Here is a 17597-nt window from a genome sequence, read left to right on the forward strand (position 1 = left end):
TCCTAAATATAATAATTCATGCTAGGGTATTTATAATAATAATAATTAATTCATTTTATCATTTCAATTTATCTATATGTAACATAAAATATTTAATCATGTCAATTTATCTATATCTAACATCAATACCCCTATTTCCAGTTCCATTACCATTTAGCTTAATGACGAAAGGAGTAGGTATTAACCAAGTTGCCTAGATACCAATTGTAATGGATTCCCTTAAAGTTTATAGGTCCAAGTTTGTATCCCATCTTGGGTCTTGTCCTCGAGGCTTCTGGAACACTGACCCCTAACCTGTTTGGGATAGATATCCATTGCTTGGATTTATACAAGCCCCTCCTTGGTAACATTACAACTCTTTTGTAAGCCATATAGAAATGGGATTGAGTGTGTGTGTGTACCCTGCTAGGTAGGTCCAGGTCTGGGTCTGAGGTGGGTCCAGATTCGCTTGGGGTTTGTGGTGGGTCCTCATAGTCCATGGTGTGGACCCTGTGGGGACCTGCGGCATACCCACCTCTTTTTTAGAGGATTTAGGTGAACCAATTGGGACCCTGTGTGAACCCATTGGGACCTCGTGCAAATCCACAACCATGGAGGCCAAAAAACAAAAAAGAAAAAACATAAACTATGTTTTTTTCTTCTAACCCTAAAAGGAGCCTATTAAAATACATCACTTATTTTGTTTCTCGTTTAACCATCTCATTTTTGTGTGCTAATTTTGCAAGTTTGAAGAGAAGGTTGTAGAGATTGATTTTGGAGTCGCAAATCCTTCAAAGAATCAATATTGAGTGTTACAGGTATGAATTTGATCCTTTCTTTTGCTTCGTTGATAGCTTGTTTTATGTTTTTAAATTGTTCTAAAGTTTTTCAAGTTTTTGTATAAGTAATGAAATATGTTATTTTTTCATTTTTGTTATAGATTGCAACAATGAGTAGTTAGAGCTCAATGGGTTGGGAGGGGTCCCAAAATCTAAGATTGAAAAAGGTTCTCCTTGATGAAAGTATACAACAAGAATTCAAGAATGTCTGGGGGGGGGGGGCGGGGTTTTATAGAAATGTAATTTTTGTAAATCCCAATATAGAAGCTCTTATTATCCAGAAAAACATCATTTTCTAGGCCCTGTGGATAAAGGGATCAGTATGTGGGAGGGCTCAGAGAAAGAAAAGCAGGGGTTGTTAGCTTCTCAAATAGTAGCCATTTTAAAGAACGAAAAGGAGCTGATAGGTTAGTTTCTGGGGGGAATCAAGAAAAGAAAAAAAAAGCAAACCACCAACACCACCCCCTCAAACAACCACTAGACATCATTTCTTTTACCTATGGCTTCTAGGGATGAAGCAGATGTGGAAACCCCCAAAACCACCACTGGCAAGAGAGGCGCATTTGATAGGGCATTTCAAAACAAATTAAGAGAAATTGCTGATATGAAGGTTGGGCGTTGCCTCTTTGTGAATGCTCTTCCATTCAATCTAGTTAGAGCACTTTATTAGAGAGAGACGGTGCAAGCAATAAAACAAACGCCTAATGGTTACCAAGGTCTTGGATATGAAAAGTTGAGAACCACCTCCTCAAACCAATAAGAGATTCTTGGATCCAAATGGGAGTGACTATTGTCTCTGATGGATGAGGAGATTGCAAAAATTGACCATGAATAAATGTAATTGCATTCTCCCCCAAGGGGACAACGTTTTTGAAGGCATTTGATTGTGAAAGGGAGGTAAAAGATGCTGAATTTATTGTCCAGAATCTCATTGAATCCATAGAGTCTGTGGGTGTTGATAATGTTGTCCAAGTAGTATCGAAGATTGCAAAAGTTTGTAGGGGTGCAGGTGCTTTAATAGAAGCACGATATGATCACATCTTTTGGACACCATGCACCACCCACTCCTTAAATTTGGTGATGAAAGCAATTGGTAGTTGGTACCCAAATTGATTGGGTGAAAAAATTATATGTGGGTGAGGAGATCCAAATGTTTGTGACAAGCCACCATATATCACAAACAATTTTCAGAACTTTCTCTGAGTTGATATTATTGAAGGTAAGTTGTAAATTTAATTTAGTTTCATTTATTATTTTGTGGCATACTTCACATAATGGAATAAAATGGTGTTTATGTTGTTTACAGATCTAAAATGTGTTATTAACTTACAATGAACATGTTATTAGGTGATAGAAACTTGTTTTTCTTCACACACAATTTGTCTTTGGATGACTTGTGAGGGTGAAAGATGCATTGTCCTAGAGGATTATTGGAAACCAATGGAGTGATTGGAAGCAATTGTATACAAGTGAACAAAAGGTAAAAGCAATGATCTTGGATGATAATGATTAGTGGGCTTGGATGAATTTTGTATTAGCATTCACCGAGCCCATCATGTCTATGCTTATGTTTGTCAACACTGATGAGCCTTGTTTGGTGGACATCTATGATGCCATGTACTCCATGCTAGAGAGAGTGAAATCAGTAAGTTTAATACAATCCTCTATCCTTGTTTATTGAGAGATTTAAATTTTAAATTTTTAGTTAACATTACATTAAGATAACTTACATAAACATCATTTGACATCCCAGGTCATTCATAGGGGAAAGCATGATTGTAAGGGAACATTGTGCCAAAAAGTGGAGTCAATTGTTCTTCATTGCTAGAACAAAATAATTACACCTGTACATTTCCTGGCATATGCACTATCCCCCATGTATTATAGCGCTGAAATGATTGCTATTCTTGGTAGAGTGCCACCATAGAGAGATCTTGAGGTTGCTGGTGGGTATTAGAAGGCCTTCAGTAGGCTCTTTAGTGATCTTGAGGTGACATCAAATGTTAGGAGACAGTTTGCAGAGTTTGTCTCAGGAAAAAATGCAAACCCTGATGCAATTAATAAACAAAGTAGAATGGGTGGTATTAGATGGTGGTACCTACATGGGGCAAGACTATATGTACCTCCAACCTCTTGTCATTAAGATCCTATTAAAAGTAAGTTTTTAAGTTTTCTTTTCCTTTTTTCTATGGTCACTTAGCTTTAGAATTAACACTTTTAAATTTCTATTGTATTTCTATTTAAAAAATAAAATTGTTGGATGTTTCTCTAGGTTGCAAGTTCTTCTATTGCTGAGCGGAATTGGAGTACATACTCCTTTATCCACTCAGTGAAGCATAACTGATTGGGTTCCAAGAAAGCAAAGGACTTGGTATATATTCACAACAATGGCCCCTCCTATCACGCAAAGATCCAAAATACAAGTAGGGGCCAAAGAAGCTGTGGGATGTAGCACCTGAGTTTGCTGACTTGGATATGACTATCTAGGATCTTGCTAGAGCTACCTTGCTAGAGGTTGATGATATAGCACTGTCTTGGGCTGGTGGAACTAGCTTGGGTTCCAATGATAATCTTGATTTAGTTGCAGCCGGGGATACAACCATTGATCCCTCCTTTTTCGGTAACCCATTTGACCGTTGTAGGGCATTGATAGAATGATAAACTATTAAACACTTGTCGTTATGATTATCATTTATCATTATGTTTCAAATTTTGTTATTTGATGAACTAGTCTATGTTTTAAAATTTCATTTTGCAATTTAGTAATTCAGTGTATGATCGTCTTTAGAATCGTGAACATAAATTAATGAGACAATATTTAATGTGTATCTTTGACATTTGGCATTGATTAGTGATAAATCAACATATATTCATACTATGAAATGTGTTAAGTGGATATTTTGCAACCGACAATTTTGGGTAAAATCTAGTCATAAAATAGGTAGACCAGCCACAGCGTATGAGACCAAGTCTCTCCTACATTAAAAGGAAGGCTCCCCTTTTTACTGTTCCTTGGATCAACTCAAGGCAAGTAAGAATTTGAGAGATTTTGTAAGGGGTGTTACCAATATTCTTTCCTCTTTAACTTTTAGGAAAGAATCCACTTACCCGCGGAGTGAGTAATGGGCAAGATGAAATCTTTTAACTACACTTCTATCTAGTAGCTAGAAACAATGATACTGATAAACCAACACCAACTCAAAGGCTGATTGGAAGCATACCAGTTTGGCTTTAAGTCCTATTTGTTTAATTTATAAGAAAAATCACTACTACTGGGGAGTAAAGACTTCCAAAAGTAAAGAAATTCTAACTATTTTTCATGAATTTGAGGTGGTAACACAAGTTGCACTCAAAGCTTCTAGTCTGTGTATTACCACGGCCACTCCTAGTCAAAACTTCGGCTTCGATTGCTTCTTAACTCACCACGCTCTATTATTGAACACAAAATAATAACATGAATCAAAGACAATAGGCACAAATTATAGTCAAAGCTTCTAATTTTCTCTATCACAATTGGTTCTAGTCAAAGCTTCAAATCCAATTGCTTTTTTTATTCACTTTGTTCTTAAATCAGTACTACACAATCAAAATTGTGCTTGTACAAGTTTGGCAGAGCTTTCATGCATACAACAAAGATGATTTTTACAATGAGGGGGCACTCCTTTATATAGGCAAAGGAGTTGAGAAAAAAGTAGAGGAAAAAGTGGGAGCAACTCAACCAACTTTGACTCGGTCTAACTAACAAGAGAAATTATTGGATTACATGTCATTATACATGTAAATTGTATTACATGTAATTACACATTTTCATGTAATATATCCTCTCCAATCTACAAACATGAAATAGAGAAGAAAGAAGATGGAAAAGAAGGAAAGCAATCCTAGGGATTGTTCTGAAGGGACTTGTACTTGGTGATGCTATTCCGGATGATCACAAAATTGGGAGTTCTTGTATTTGTGCCACTGCATTCGCCTTGACAACCATGGTGTTGCTTCATTTGATAGCCTTTGACTCTCTTTGATGAATTATCTATTGTTTGAAAATTTGATGTGATCAAACTTTTTCTCTTTTGAGTTGTTATCAATTCTCTTTTGTAGATTTGCACATTATGGAGTCTCTGACACTTTGAAGACTTTCTCGACGGTGTCTGGATGTAAACTCGAAACAACTTTCCATCAACACCTTTAATTTTTTTTTTTTGAAACAAAGTGCTTGTTGCATTCCCACACGAACTCAAGTTCTCAGACAACCATTGGGAAAATGGAGACCAAATGAATTACTGTTTTTTTTGATTTGAAGCATGCCTTTTTTACTGGATGTCTTCATTCTTTAAAGAAATTCTGGCATAGCTTGACTTGCTGCAACATGAAAGTTCTAATGGGATTGAATCCATGAAAGCTTTGAAATGAACCGGAAAGCATATGTATTTGGATGGAAAGGGCCAAAGTCAGACTTGGAAGGATGAATTGCATGTGACCATTGATGAGTTTTTGTGGGTATGGCCGAGAATGCAAGTTAGTGTTGTGATGTGGAGCCTAATTAGACTCGGAGGTTTATTCGGCGCAGTTTCTCTCCAAATTATTTCTACAGGGGTTTGGGGGCAGCAACCCCAAGACGGGATCAAGGGGTAGCGGCAGTGCCCTAGGTGCGTTCCTTGTTTCAGCACAGGGTGGGGTCGAGGGGCAATGCCCATGCAGGGGTTTTTAAGGGTAGTGCCCTTGAAGCCAAAAATGACCCACTATTGTAAAAGGCGTTGGTTGCTATTTTTCTATTGGATGACTTATTCTAGCCCTAATTTTGTAAGTGGCAAAAGCTTGTATAAAATAGCTTAGGGATTTCATAATGTATGGTGATATTGTAGCTTCTTGCAGTGGTATTGAGTTGTAAGGGTTTGCGGATTGTAATCACTCGATGATAATAATATTGAACTTGTAGTTGGTGGATGTGGCGCAGGGATTGGATGAACCACGTTAAATCTTTGTGTCTTGTGTTCTCTTTTTGCGATCTATTATTTTCTGATATTGGATATATTTGCATGCAACTGTTTTTCTGTTTGAGGTTAATCCTAACAGCTAGGATGTATATGGATGTGTGCAAATGGCGACTTTGGTGTTTAAAAGAGTGACCTTTACCGAAATCGGGTTCTCAATATGCAATCACATGTAAAGTGATTTACATGTAGTTATGACTTGATACAAACATGTAATTAGGCTCAAAGGATGAGATTATGTAAGAGGGTTTGGAAAATAGGTTTATATGTAAATGCATATGAAGGATGAAATTACATGTAATTGCGGATGGAGAAAGAGATTACATGTAATCGCATGTGGGGAATGAGATGCAATATGCTATGACATATAATGATGGATGTGGAATGAAATGATGCACTTGCATAAAATGGTGGAAGGTGGAGTGAAGTGAAACACACTTAAGTTCTTGGAAAAGAATTTGCAACTTCTTCCAAAAAAAGAAAAATGAAAAAGCAAGTAAGCAAACAATGAAAACAAGCACAAAATAAACACATACTTGGTTTTGGACTAAACATGCCAACAAGCACGTTGTTTTCATGTGCAAATTCGAAATTGGATTTTGAGGAAATTCCAAACTCTTAAAAATGATTGTTTTCATCCTATTTAAAGAGAATTTGCACTTTACATGGCATACATTTGGACAAATGTGCAATAAAAAGCCATAATATGTATGGAAGTAGCAAGATAAGCGTGAATTTATGAGAAAGTTTGAAAATGTCCACTTAGTTGGAGATCAAAGAGCCAAAATAACAGGTTTTATATACTAGAAGACCAATTCTCCCTCAAATTCAGATTTTAAAACAACTTTTTGACTTTCTCCACACTTGTAAGTAATGGACATTCAATGGTCGAATTTGACATGAGAATGCCAAAAACAAGGTCTCCAAAGGCAATATCATGCATTAAAACTCAAGAACAATCCCTATTGATACAAAGGAATGTGCTGGAAATGCCATTTTTTGTGTTTTTTTAACAAAAATGTGCCCTTTTCATGCAAAAATCTGGGTTGATTTGGCAAAAACGTGGCTAAAAAAATACATGTATTTGAGTCTCTTTTGATTTGGGAATGCAAAAATGTCTTCCCCAAATGGATATACATGTACCCAAATGCAAAAAGTGACTTCAAATTGCATAAAAGTGGATAAAAACCCAATTTTCTGGGCGTTTTTAACAAAAACGTGATTCATATAAGGCATGAAATGAAGCTTTTTAAAGATCTAAAGGCAAAAATGTGTTCTTCAATAGTATAGATATGAATTGAAACCTCAAGATGACTTATATTTGAGCCAAAAAGTGATCAAAACAGCCCAAATCTGGGTGCTTTTCACGAAAAACGTGGCTCAAAAATGCAAAAAAATTGGGTCATATTTGTTTTGGATATGCAAAATCGTGAACTCTCAAATGCCTACATTAAAACTCAAAAATGCCCTTCTTGTGATGGATTTCAAGCCATTATATGGGCAGATCTAAGCATTTTTGATGAAAAACATGTTCTTAGAGGAGGAAAACATCAAGTTTTTTGCCCTTGAATCTTCAATTTCTTGTTTCATGAAGACATATGCATGCATTTGAAAGCCAATTGCACCTTTTCGATGCAAATGCATGTTTTAAAATCACCAAAACAGACTCCATAAGCAAAATCATACCTTTTGGGGGTCATTGCGTGTTTTGAAAACACTCAATTATGCATGTCTCACCTTTTGGGAGTCATTGCATTATTTTAAAACACATGTAATGACATGTTTTATGTGTTTTAAAATTGACTCTTTCCTTCAAAATTGCACCTTTTGGATGCAATTGCATATTTTGATGAAAATGTGCCTGTAGACATATTATGCATAACTTAAGTGATGAATTAAGTACATGTCAATTTAATTTATGAAGAAATATTACTCAAATGGGTCATAAATAATATTTGCACTATATAGATAAATATATAAATGTGCAAATGTCATTAAAAAAGGAATATTTACTAAGAAGTTTGAATTAAAATTCAAAAATTAATTAAACTATATAGTTAATATAGCCACGTAAATAAAAAATAAAAAACAACTCAACTTAAAAATATAACATAAAGTGCTCTATAGTTACTTTAAGTGAAAAATTAAAAGGATAAAGTAACTTAAAAAGATAACATAAAGTGAATTTATGTTATATTTTTCAAAAAGTGAATGTAAACTTCAAAATATAACATGATATTTTTAATTCGTGCAGTTGCACCTAAAAGGTCCACTTTTTGAGTACTAAAATGGTCATATCTTCTGATTGCCAACTCTGATTAAGCCTTAAGATATACCGAATCAAAAGGAAAACCAAAAGCAATAACTTGAGCAAAACCAAAGGACCAAAGCCAACAAACACACACTTAAAAATGCGAAAAATGGATGTTCAAGGCTTCAAAAATCAAGTATAGGCTTGACAAATAGAAAAATTAAAGACTTGACGAAAGCCTTAAGTAAAATGATTCTTAATTGGGGTTGATTGATTGCTCAATACTAACCAATTAAATAATGACCTAAACTTAGAGAAATGCGAAATTAAGTTGAAAAAATTTCATACTGTTGCCTACATTTTGTAGTGACAAAATGCAAGACAACAAAATGATTTAGTTTTGCAATTATGCATGTTTACATACTCACAAATCCCCCACGAACCCAAATGGAATTTTTGTGTTTTGCCTAAACTTGCTAACTTAAATCCAAATCTGTTCCCGAATCCAAATTGACAACTTTGTGTGTGTGTGACCACATGTATACTGGCCATTTATTCTTATAGTATTCATATATAATGAATGATTGATGTGGATCAATATTGATTCATAGATAAGCTTCAACATGATAAATTGCTATCACAAGATATTTGCTAGCAATAAATATATTTATTCCATATATATATTTGTGTGTGTATATATCATTGCCGGAAAACTTGCCAATGCCAATAACTCGCCAAGGTCTAAAAGATCAATTCGGGGAAAACTCAGCCAATTTTCGGCAAAGAATTGGGAACTAAAAAGTTGCTTAAATTTAATTAGAAATGCATTTTTCTTGCAAAATTCAATAAGAAGATGCATCCAATGAGTCAATAAATGAGAAAACAAAAGCAACAAGCTTAGTCTAGATGTATTTAAACACAAAGTGGGTACAAAATTGTATTCTCGCGAGGAATGCTGATAATGATTTATGTAAAACTAAAAGTAATACATCATTCCAATTACATCTTCCTCTTCTCAGCTCTAGCAAAAACTAAAGGAGAGGTAGAACTAGAGGTTCTAGTCTTAGGAGTCTGTTAGAAACAATAGTCCACTAAGATAACTGAGAGGGGGGGGGGGGGGGGGTGTGGATCAGTTATCCAATAATTTAAAAATTTATTAACCTTAAGCAATCTTATCCATTCAATAGAAGTAAACAACAACCATAACAAGATGCACATAGACAATTACATCAGATATGTTAACTAGGGAAAACCCTAGTGGGAATGATGCCCACAAGATGATGTACTAATATAAATATTCCTTGTTAGAGGATGGACCCTATTAGGAGTCTATTATAACATTTAGTACGTAAGAGTCCCTGTTAAGAGACTTTGAATCTCTGTTAGGAGTTGTGCCAACCTTGTTAGGAGTTGTAGAAGACAAAAGGACCCACTATCCAAACAAATTTTGGGGCAAGACCACTGAACTCACTATTCAACTTATCTCTCAACTATTCCTTGCAGAATAATTGTGTGTACTGCACTGTAACTTCCTTCCTCTGTCCTGTCAACCGGACCAATCATTGTCAGACGTTGTAGACCAGGTCACGAACCTTGGATCCAAGTATCCAACTTCAGATCACACAATAAAACCTCAGCAAAGAAGTTTCTTTCACTTCTACTCTGCTCTGCTTAACTTCACATCCCGTCTTCGTGCTGCTTGCAATCCTCTTATATGTCTCTTCTAAGATAAAGGAAAATGTCCTTTCTTTATACCGAATCCATAAAACAATTCCCTGAGTCGGCTGTTACACCTTCTCAATTAATTATTATAGGACCACATTAAGAACACATTACACTTAGTGGTAACATTAATCTTCTACTTTGCAACTTGAGTAACTTTTTGTATGTGCAATATTATGATGAGTGAGCTTAGCTACGTCATCACCAACGTGTCTTCTTCACATTTGTAACTTTGGCTTCTTAGAATAATAACTCTGCTAAGAGATATACTAAGTTTACCAGAACATGCCTCTGTAAACTCTATCTCAGAACTATCTTCACCGAAACTTGTATAACTTCTTCCAGACTTAATATCTTATGCTTCTGAGGTTAGCTACGTATGCTAGACACATAGTATAATCTCCTTTTAACCTCGCTACTTAAAGTACTCAACAATTTGTCCGTACCTGTGATCTTTCTGCTGTTTTTCTGTCAGATACCACAGAAAACTGCTATGTTGACATCAGTGACAAGCACAATTATGAATGTAACATATCATTATGATAATGATCTAGCCATGTATCTATAATACTCCCCCATAGGAATATCATTACCATTCATGCTTCCAACAGAATCTACATTGGGAATGACTTTGCCTCTTCGCTCGATATGTCTGACTCAGTATGTGGCTCATTCTCCATCCTGGATGTAGTTGTGCCTCTAGCTTTTCCTTGCACTAGGAATGACTACTCATTCAACTTAGTGTCATCTAGTGTGAAACCAAATCCACCGCCCTCCTCCATAGTTTGCCTCTCCAAATCATTGATGTCATCCTTTTCGAAAACTCCACTTCAAATACACTTGAATCGATACAAATCAGTTTGCAAGTGTTTGGAAGACTATTTCCCCCTCTCAACAAAATATAAGTTACAGAATGAGAAAGGAATTAATTTGGGCCATTTTTTGTCTGCAAGTGCTGTTATAAAACTACAACCGAGTTTTTAACAAAAACTCGTTGAGTTTTTGGTGAAAAATTGGCAAGTACTCGATGAGTTATCGCCAAAAAATTGACAAGTTCTTGGCATTAGTAAAAGTCATAAAAAGTTGCCAGGCCATTAAACTCGACCAATTTTTGTAACTTGGAGAGTACTTTGCCAGTGGTCCATCTATGATATATATATATATATATGTGTGTGTGTGTGTGTGTGTGTGTGTGTGTGTATCTTCCTTTCTGGGCTCTTCCTCTGATATGTTATATATTCTCCTATTTGATGCCTCTACTGGAATGATTGCGAGTTTAATTTATATCTTAAAGTAGGAATGCTAAGTCATGGTACCAAAGGTCATGACCATTCAGTACTATTATGATTACCAATTAGACATAATCGTATCTTATCAAATGCTCATCCATCACATTCTCTAATGATTCCCAATCATTGTATATATGATTGAAATGATACTATCAATAAGTCATATGCTAATTGCGGTCCTTCTAATAACAGATCTCCTAATAACTCTCCATCTCAATTGCTAATGTTTTGTACTAAACATGGTTATATAACTGTTGACATGTACATACTGTGCTGAATTGTCACTGTTGTTTTTTAACATGGGGTATTCGGCATAGTGGGTGCCATCGTTATTGGTTGACTCTAACCATCTGAGATCTGTATTAGCCACTCGAATATATATATGTGTGTTATAAATCGTTGAATATGTTGACAAATTTATTCTCCTTCTATTTAATCAATGTATCCATCGACTTATAAGCTATTCTTGATGAATAAGCTTTTGTCTAGGGTAAGGTATCATTAGAAAATTAGTATTATATTATTTTATTCATTATTAATAATACTATTGTGAACATGTTATTAATATTGTTTATTTGCTTGACACCAGTATGCTCATAATTGTTTTGGTGATTAAGATTATTTATTTAAATACCAGACATGAAAATAGTTTAATGAGATAATAATGTCTGTGCAGGGATATTACAAAAACACTTTTCCGTCCCCATGTATGCCCAAGGTCAGGCAGAAAATTCTCCACATCCAAGAAAATCCTCACAGTCAGTGCCCCATCCATGTTCTTTACGAGATCCCAAATTCTTACCACCTACTGAAAAATCTCCTGTTTTTTAAAATTTCGTTCTTGACATACACCATAAAATTCACTATCATTTGTTGGTCTCCTACCCTCCTCTTCCTTTGCTTCGCATTTTTCTCTCAAACATGCTTCTAGTTCTTTCCCTTTCTTCTTCCTCTTTTTTTCCCAATCCTAGACTGAGAACCTTTTGGGGATGCCATATGTGATAACATTGCATACCATAAACAACATGCAATGGCACTGACTTCTCCTGTAATCACAACACTTCACATCTGTCATCATCTTTGCAAATAAATTCAAACATTGTCTCATTTCATTGTCCTTGTCCCTATTTACAAAAAACATGATTACCTTACGTGTTACACACCTGCCTTACCTATCATTGGGCATTTACAATGGAATTTTGACATGCAAAGGAAATCACAACATGGCAGATTGCTGAGTAGAGAATCAGGGATCCAAATGTGAAATACATAAAACCTTGCAACTCAAACACAAATTACAAGACAATAAATACTACTGGAGGAAACCCTCGAATGGAGAAAATCCAATAAGAATAACTCTTCATGCAACTATATGACAGCCATTACAAATTATTACATACCTCATGGGCTAATACAAGAGGTCCTTATGGCATGTTTTAGATCACTATACTTGTAATTGCCTTGATGTCAACAAATAATTATAGTGCAAGAAATGCCTCGGCACCAACCAATACCTACAACCTGCGCTACAGTAATAGAATGAACAATAATCGTCAAAATATATGGAAAAATGGACTAATCACTATTCTACCTATCAACAAGATAATTGCTCAGTACATGCCCAAGCTATAGAGAAAACTGAGTTTAAGGACTCACAAGCCCCAACTTTCAATAAAGAACTTGTGTCATTTAATTTTAACATGAAGGAAAACTGTTACAACAGTTGTAACAGTCCAACAATGGACTATCACCATTGATTGAAAGATTTTTTTTCCCTTCTAAATACATGAACTTGAAAGATGAATTGCCACTGTGGAAATTCAAATACCACAACATCTCAAATTCTGCTCATCATCAGAGCATTCATGAGGGCACACTATAATTTTTAGGGGCAAATGGAGCATTCACCACTTGTTTGAACTGACAAATTCACCATGTCACTTGTGCAGTTAATTTCTGAGATTGATAGTTTGGATGAATATAACACCAATGAATCATGTATCATCCTTGGCTTGCACCAATCCTGTTAACATCCCCGACACACCAGTTTGATGATGATTTCACATTTAAATATCTTCACTACAGAATGACATAATCGCAATGGTCTGGATGCCAACTTTGTCTGATTTATTTAACACTATTGTATTCTAAACCAGCTACAAAAATAAAGTGTATAATAAAAGTACGAGTTACCTTACAACCCATACCTTTTGAGACAAGAAGTGGGCAAGTGAATAAACCATTTGACGGTTAAACACCCCATGTATTTAAAATTTTAAAGTCTACAAAATTGCACTGATCTTATGCTATATTCTCAAGAAGAGAGCCAAATAAATGAGGAAAGAAAATAAAATCTTAAGAGGGGAGCTATTAAAGTCCATAAATAGATGAATAACTCAATAGATACTCAATGTACCAACTTTCCTAATGATGGAAATAAGTCCACATAGGAAGACACAATATTTGTAGAAGAAGATATTTCATGACACGTTTAATTTTCCACTTTTAAGGGAATTTACTTAATGATAATTATCCTTATTCCTTAACACTAAGGATATCTGATACGTCCTGGAATTGCTCAATCTCCAGTAGTCCTGCTCTATGAGTTTGAATTGTGTATTTAAAGCTTTTGTTTAGCCCTTCCATCTCCCTAGTAATCTGTAGTTGATTATCTTGAACATATTCTTATCCCGTGACACCTATCAATTCCAGGTTCCCATTTTGAGGGAATTATTAAAAAAAAGGTAAATGCTAAAAGTCCATTTGTAAGACCCTAATACAGTTTTATCTGCTACAATCCTTTTTCTTTATGGGACTAAAAATAAATTTGTATTGAAAGATAATGCTAAACTCTCCCATTTCCCTAATGATATGGAGTTACTATCTTGAACATAGGCTTGCGGAAAACTTGAAAATCTCATAGAATATAAAATTATGTCTAGTTCACATTGTGACTATTATAATTTATAATTCTAATAGTTGTAGGAATCTTGTGTCATAAACAGAAATTTCCCTATCCTGGCTGTAGAATTTAAAGAAAACAAGAATTTTGAATTCTTAAGGTATACAATTGGATATTCTGCAGTTTAATAATATTAATAGAAATATTATTACTCATTCAATTCTCATCCATCAAAGTTTTAGTATGTTTATTTGTTTCATAGTAACACATTTTCAGGGCTTTCCTTGCAGGTGCTAATCGATATTATATTTTATGTACAAATGACTCACTAGCAATTGGTGGGGGCGGACATTTTGCACTCTACTTGGATGAAGATCTGTAAGTCAGTTTATTAAAAGCAATTCTTCTCAATTCAGAAAAGGAAGAGGGAACAATGGGATATTGTAATAGAAGCTGTGTTCGAAGATTTAGAGTATGATTGGCAATAAATTAAAAATAAAAATATGGCGAAGCTGCCTGATGTGCTGTGTAATGTTTACCTGGTTAAGATTAAATGGATCCAGTGCTACGTCTGAAACATTTGGAAACTCTTGCCTTGCTCAGACAGAGGACTTTGTGGTGACAGATGTAGAGGTACTCAGTTCATCCATTATCTGCAGATGTTAAAATTTGCTTGTGGACTGCCTTTTGATTACTCACCATGATCGTCATAGAATGCACTTCTTGGCTAATTTGAGTGTCTTGGAAGCTATGTGAATAAGAATATAAAATTGTTGAAGTTTGTGTTGCAGCTTTGGGGATTTGCTCAAACATCAAGATATTCATTACATCCATACAGAGAGCCACAAGAAGCTCTAGGAGTTAGCAGATTGTTCACCTAGGCTTTGTCACTCTTGGTAATGGTATTTGCAAATTTTAGTGTTTCCACTTGTAAAAAATGATAAACTGACATTAGGTCCTCTTGCCAATTGCTTGATATTGCACTGTTATTATGTTAGTGCTGCTGTGTTTAGATATTTTAGTTAGCTAATTAGTCCATTAAGCATTATCTCATGTTTATGGGAGCATCATATGTCTTGGACTCAAATGCTACATAAAAACAGAAAACAAGATCCTTTACATAAAGACTACAATTGTCGCTAATATCACCGCAACACTGTGCTGATAAATGAATTTAGTCTATCTAGGAGTTGATCAAATGGTGAATGTTGGATAGATCTGGAAAAAAATGTCAGTAAGATTGGTTATGTGCTGAGTAGCTGCCTTACATGCATGTTTTTCAAGCATTGCTCACTCACAATGAAAATATAAATCTTATTCAACTGTACGTTAGTGTTTATAACTTTGCTGCAATTATTACTCACTCCCAGATATATGAATTTAATTCACCTATAACGTGTAAATAACTCATTTCTCACTTGGAATTGATTAATTTTAATCAACTATAATTCATAGGGTGGTGGTTGTTACACGTTTGCTTCCAAGATTGGTATGTGCTAACAAGCTGAGCCTGGAATATGTTAACCAGAAATCAATAATAGTTTATTGTGCTTTTCATATTAAAACAAAAGAGCTGACTTGCAGTTTCTACATGGTCTTGATTTGATATTATATTCTTGACTTGTCTGTAAGACTAAACGTTGACTAGGCTTAGACAGATTGTTTTTATATTTTAAAAAAATTGGAAGTGATTGATTTAGCATGTTTGTGAAATACATGCCAGCACCCTGTTGAAATAATAGGATAAAGTTAGGGATGAAATAAAATTTTACCACAATGGCATGATTGGCATATAATTTGCAGCTATTTCATGGCATACAATTTGCAGCTATTTCAAAATTGGTGGTAGTTCAAATTCATGCATAATATCCTTCCAATGAATAACAGAAAATAACTCAAAATTTGGAAGGGAGAATACATGTGTCTCCATGGAGGGGTTGCTCTCCAAATGTTAGTTGCCCTTGCCATGATCCTCACGGACACTGATAAAAACTGTCAATTAGTTGATGCTTGAAGAATTTTCCAAGTCGATCTCACCCTGCTGACTTGGGGAATGTCCTGTTGTGATTTTTCATCGAGTTTTTGTTCTCCCACTGTTACTTGCCCTTGCCGTGGTTTTTTGCTAGACTTGTAACACTTAGTTGATGCTTGAGGAAATTTCCAAGTCAATCTCACCCTACTGACTAGGGGAATGTGTCTTGTTGTGAAAACACTTGAGGAATTTTTCAAGTCGATCTCATCCTACTGGCTTGGGGAATGTGTTGTGTTGTGATGTTTTCATACATTGCCTCATAGCAAATGGGGACCACCAGTTTTTATTTAAGGTTAGTGTTTAGAGGTCTTAGTGTTAGTCTCTAATCTCGAGTCATGAGTTTTCAACCAGGTCTAGGGATGTTGTCAAGATAATATTGAATTGTTTTGACTAAGAAGAGTGGACAAAGCACTCTCGTAGTGCTATGGCCAAGTCTTCGTCTTCGACTTAAGTTGTAACTTGGTGGATGATTATTTTGATGCTAGGAATTCATTTGGAGAGGTCAAGGGAGGGATAATGCAATTTTCTAGGACCTATTTTGGCAACTTTCTATTTTAGGAATAAATTTTCAAGTGTCATTTTTTTCTTTTTTCATTTTTAGAAAGTGTCATTTTTAGTATTTCTGGGTTGATTTGAGAAACATCTATTTTTAGATTTTTTTTCTAATTAAAAAAGAAGAAGAAATGGTAGTATCAAAGCCTCGGTGAATGGATGAAATAGCTAATAAGAGCTTCCTAAAAGGAATTTTGAGTTGGTGAACTAGTTAGGTTGCTATGTTTAAGAAAGATTGATTTCCTCAATAAGTTCTTGAAAATCCGGAGTGTTGAAAATTGATGTGAAAAATTGAAGAGATGCCAATAAGTGATTTCTTCAACAAAGGCTTAAAAATGTCCAAATGTTGAAAGTTAATACAAGAAAGATGGAAGGTAAATGACACACAAGGTTGAAACTTCTTAAGAGGTCAAGGAAAAATAAAAATTGAAGTGAAGTCAAATTATTGACTAGACCAAAAAAAAAGATGAGTTGCTTATTGGGAAGGAAAACAATAAAGCATTCTTTTTGAAAAAAGAAAAAGTAAAGAAAAGTAGTAAGTCCAACCTTGTAAAGAAAGCTCTCATCATCTATAAATGGCATTAATATAAATTGAATTTCATTTCAACATGAGTCATCTTGTAGGTTAGGAGGACATGTTCTTGACTCAAAATTAGAGCAGCTTGAAGAAATTCAGAACCCTAAAGGAAAAACAAAGAGCTTTCATGATCAAATTCATCAATTATTTGTGGAATATCAATTTCTAAACCCTCATTCAACTTGAATGGCTAATAATTAGTACCAAATCATAGATTGTTTGTCAAATTTTCTTGAGTGGCAATTCTAACATTTTGAAAGATTTTAGGAATGGCGTTTGCAAACTTCATTGAATTTCTTGTCTTCACTTGTTTGTTTCTGATTATGAAGGTTAAACTATTAAAACTTATCAATAAAATTAGAATAACAGTGTACTCTTCTCCCTTAAATGTTTTTGCAACCTTTAAATGTCACTAATTACAAATTTTGTATTGGTACTATGTCTACACCAAGAAATAATGGCA

The 17597-nt window shown here is 34.8% G+C and overlaps 1 protein-coding gene across 2 annotated transcripts in view; it reads left to right on the top strand.

Annotated features, from left to right (window-relative positions):
• Positions 1 to 15172, top strand: part of LOC149569454 (uncharacterized) — a 107878-nt gene extending 92706 nt beyond the window's left edge. Inside the window, exons 6-8 of one of the 2 annotated variants that reach the window (XM_089822156.1) lie at positions 14264 to 14351; positions 14522 to 14606; positions 14765 to 15172. In XM_089822156.1, coding sequence (XP_089678282.1) covers positions 14264 to 14351; positions 14522 to 14606; positions 14765 to 14854 — 263 coding nt within the window. In that variant the 3' untranslated portion in view covers positions 14855 to 15172. The other variant, XR_016362747.1, reaches the window with a different exon arrangement.
• The last annotated feature ends 2425 nt before the right edge of the window (positions 15173 to 17597 follow it).

This window comes from Cupressus sempervirens, chromosome 3, assembly GCF_028749045.1.
Source record: "Cupressus sempervirens isolate cs-2001-9-10 chromosome 3, ASM2874904v1, whole genome shotgun sequence".
NCBI lineage: Eukaryota > Viridiplantae > Streptophyta > Pinopsida > Cupressales > Cupressaceae > Cupressus > Cupressus sempervirens.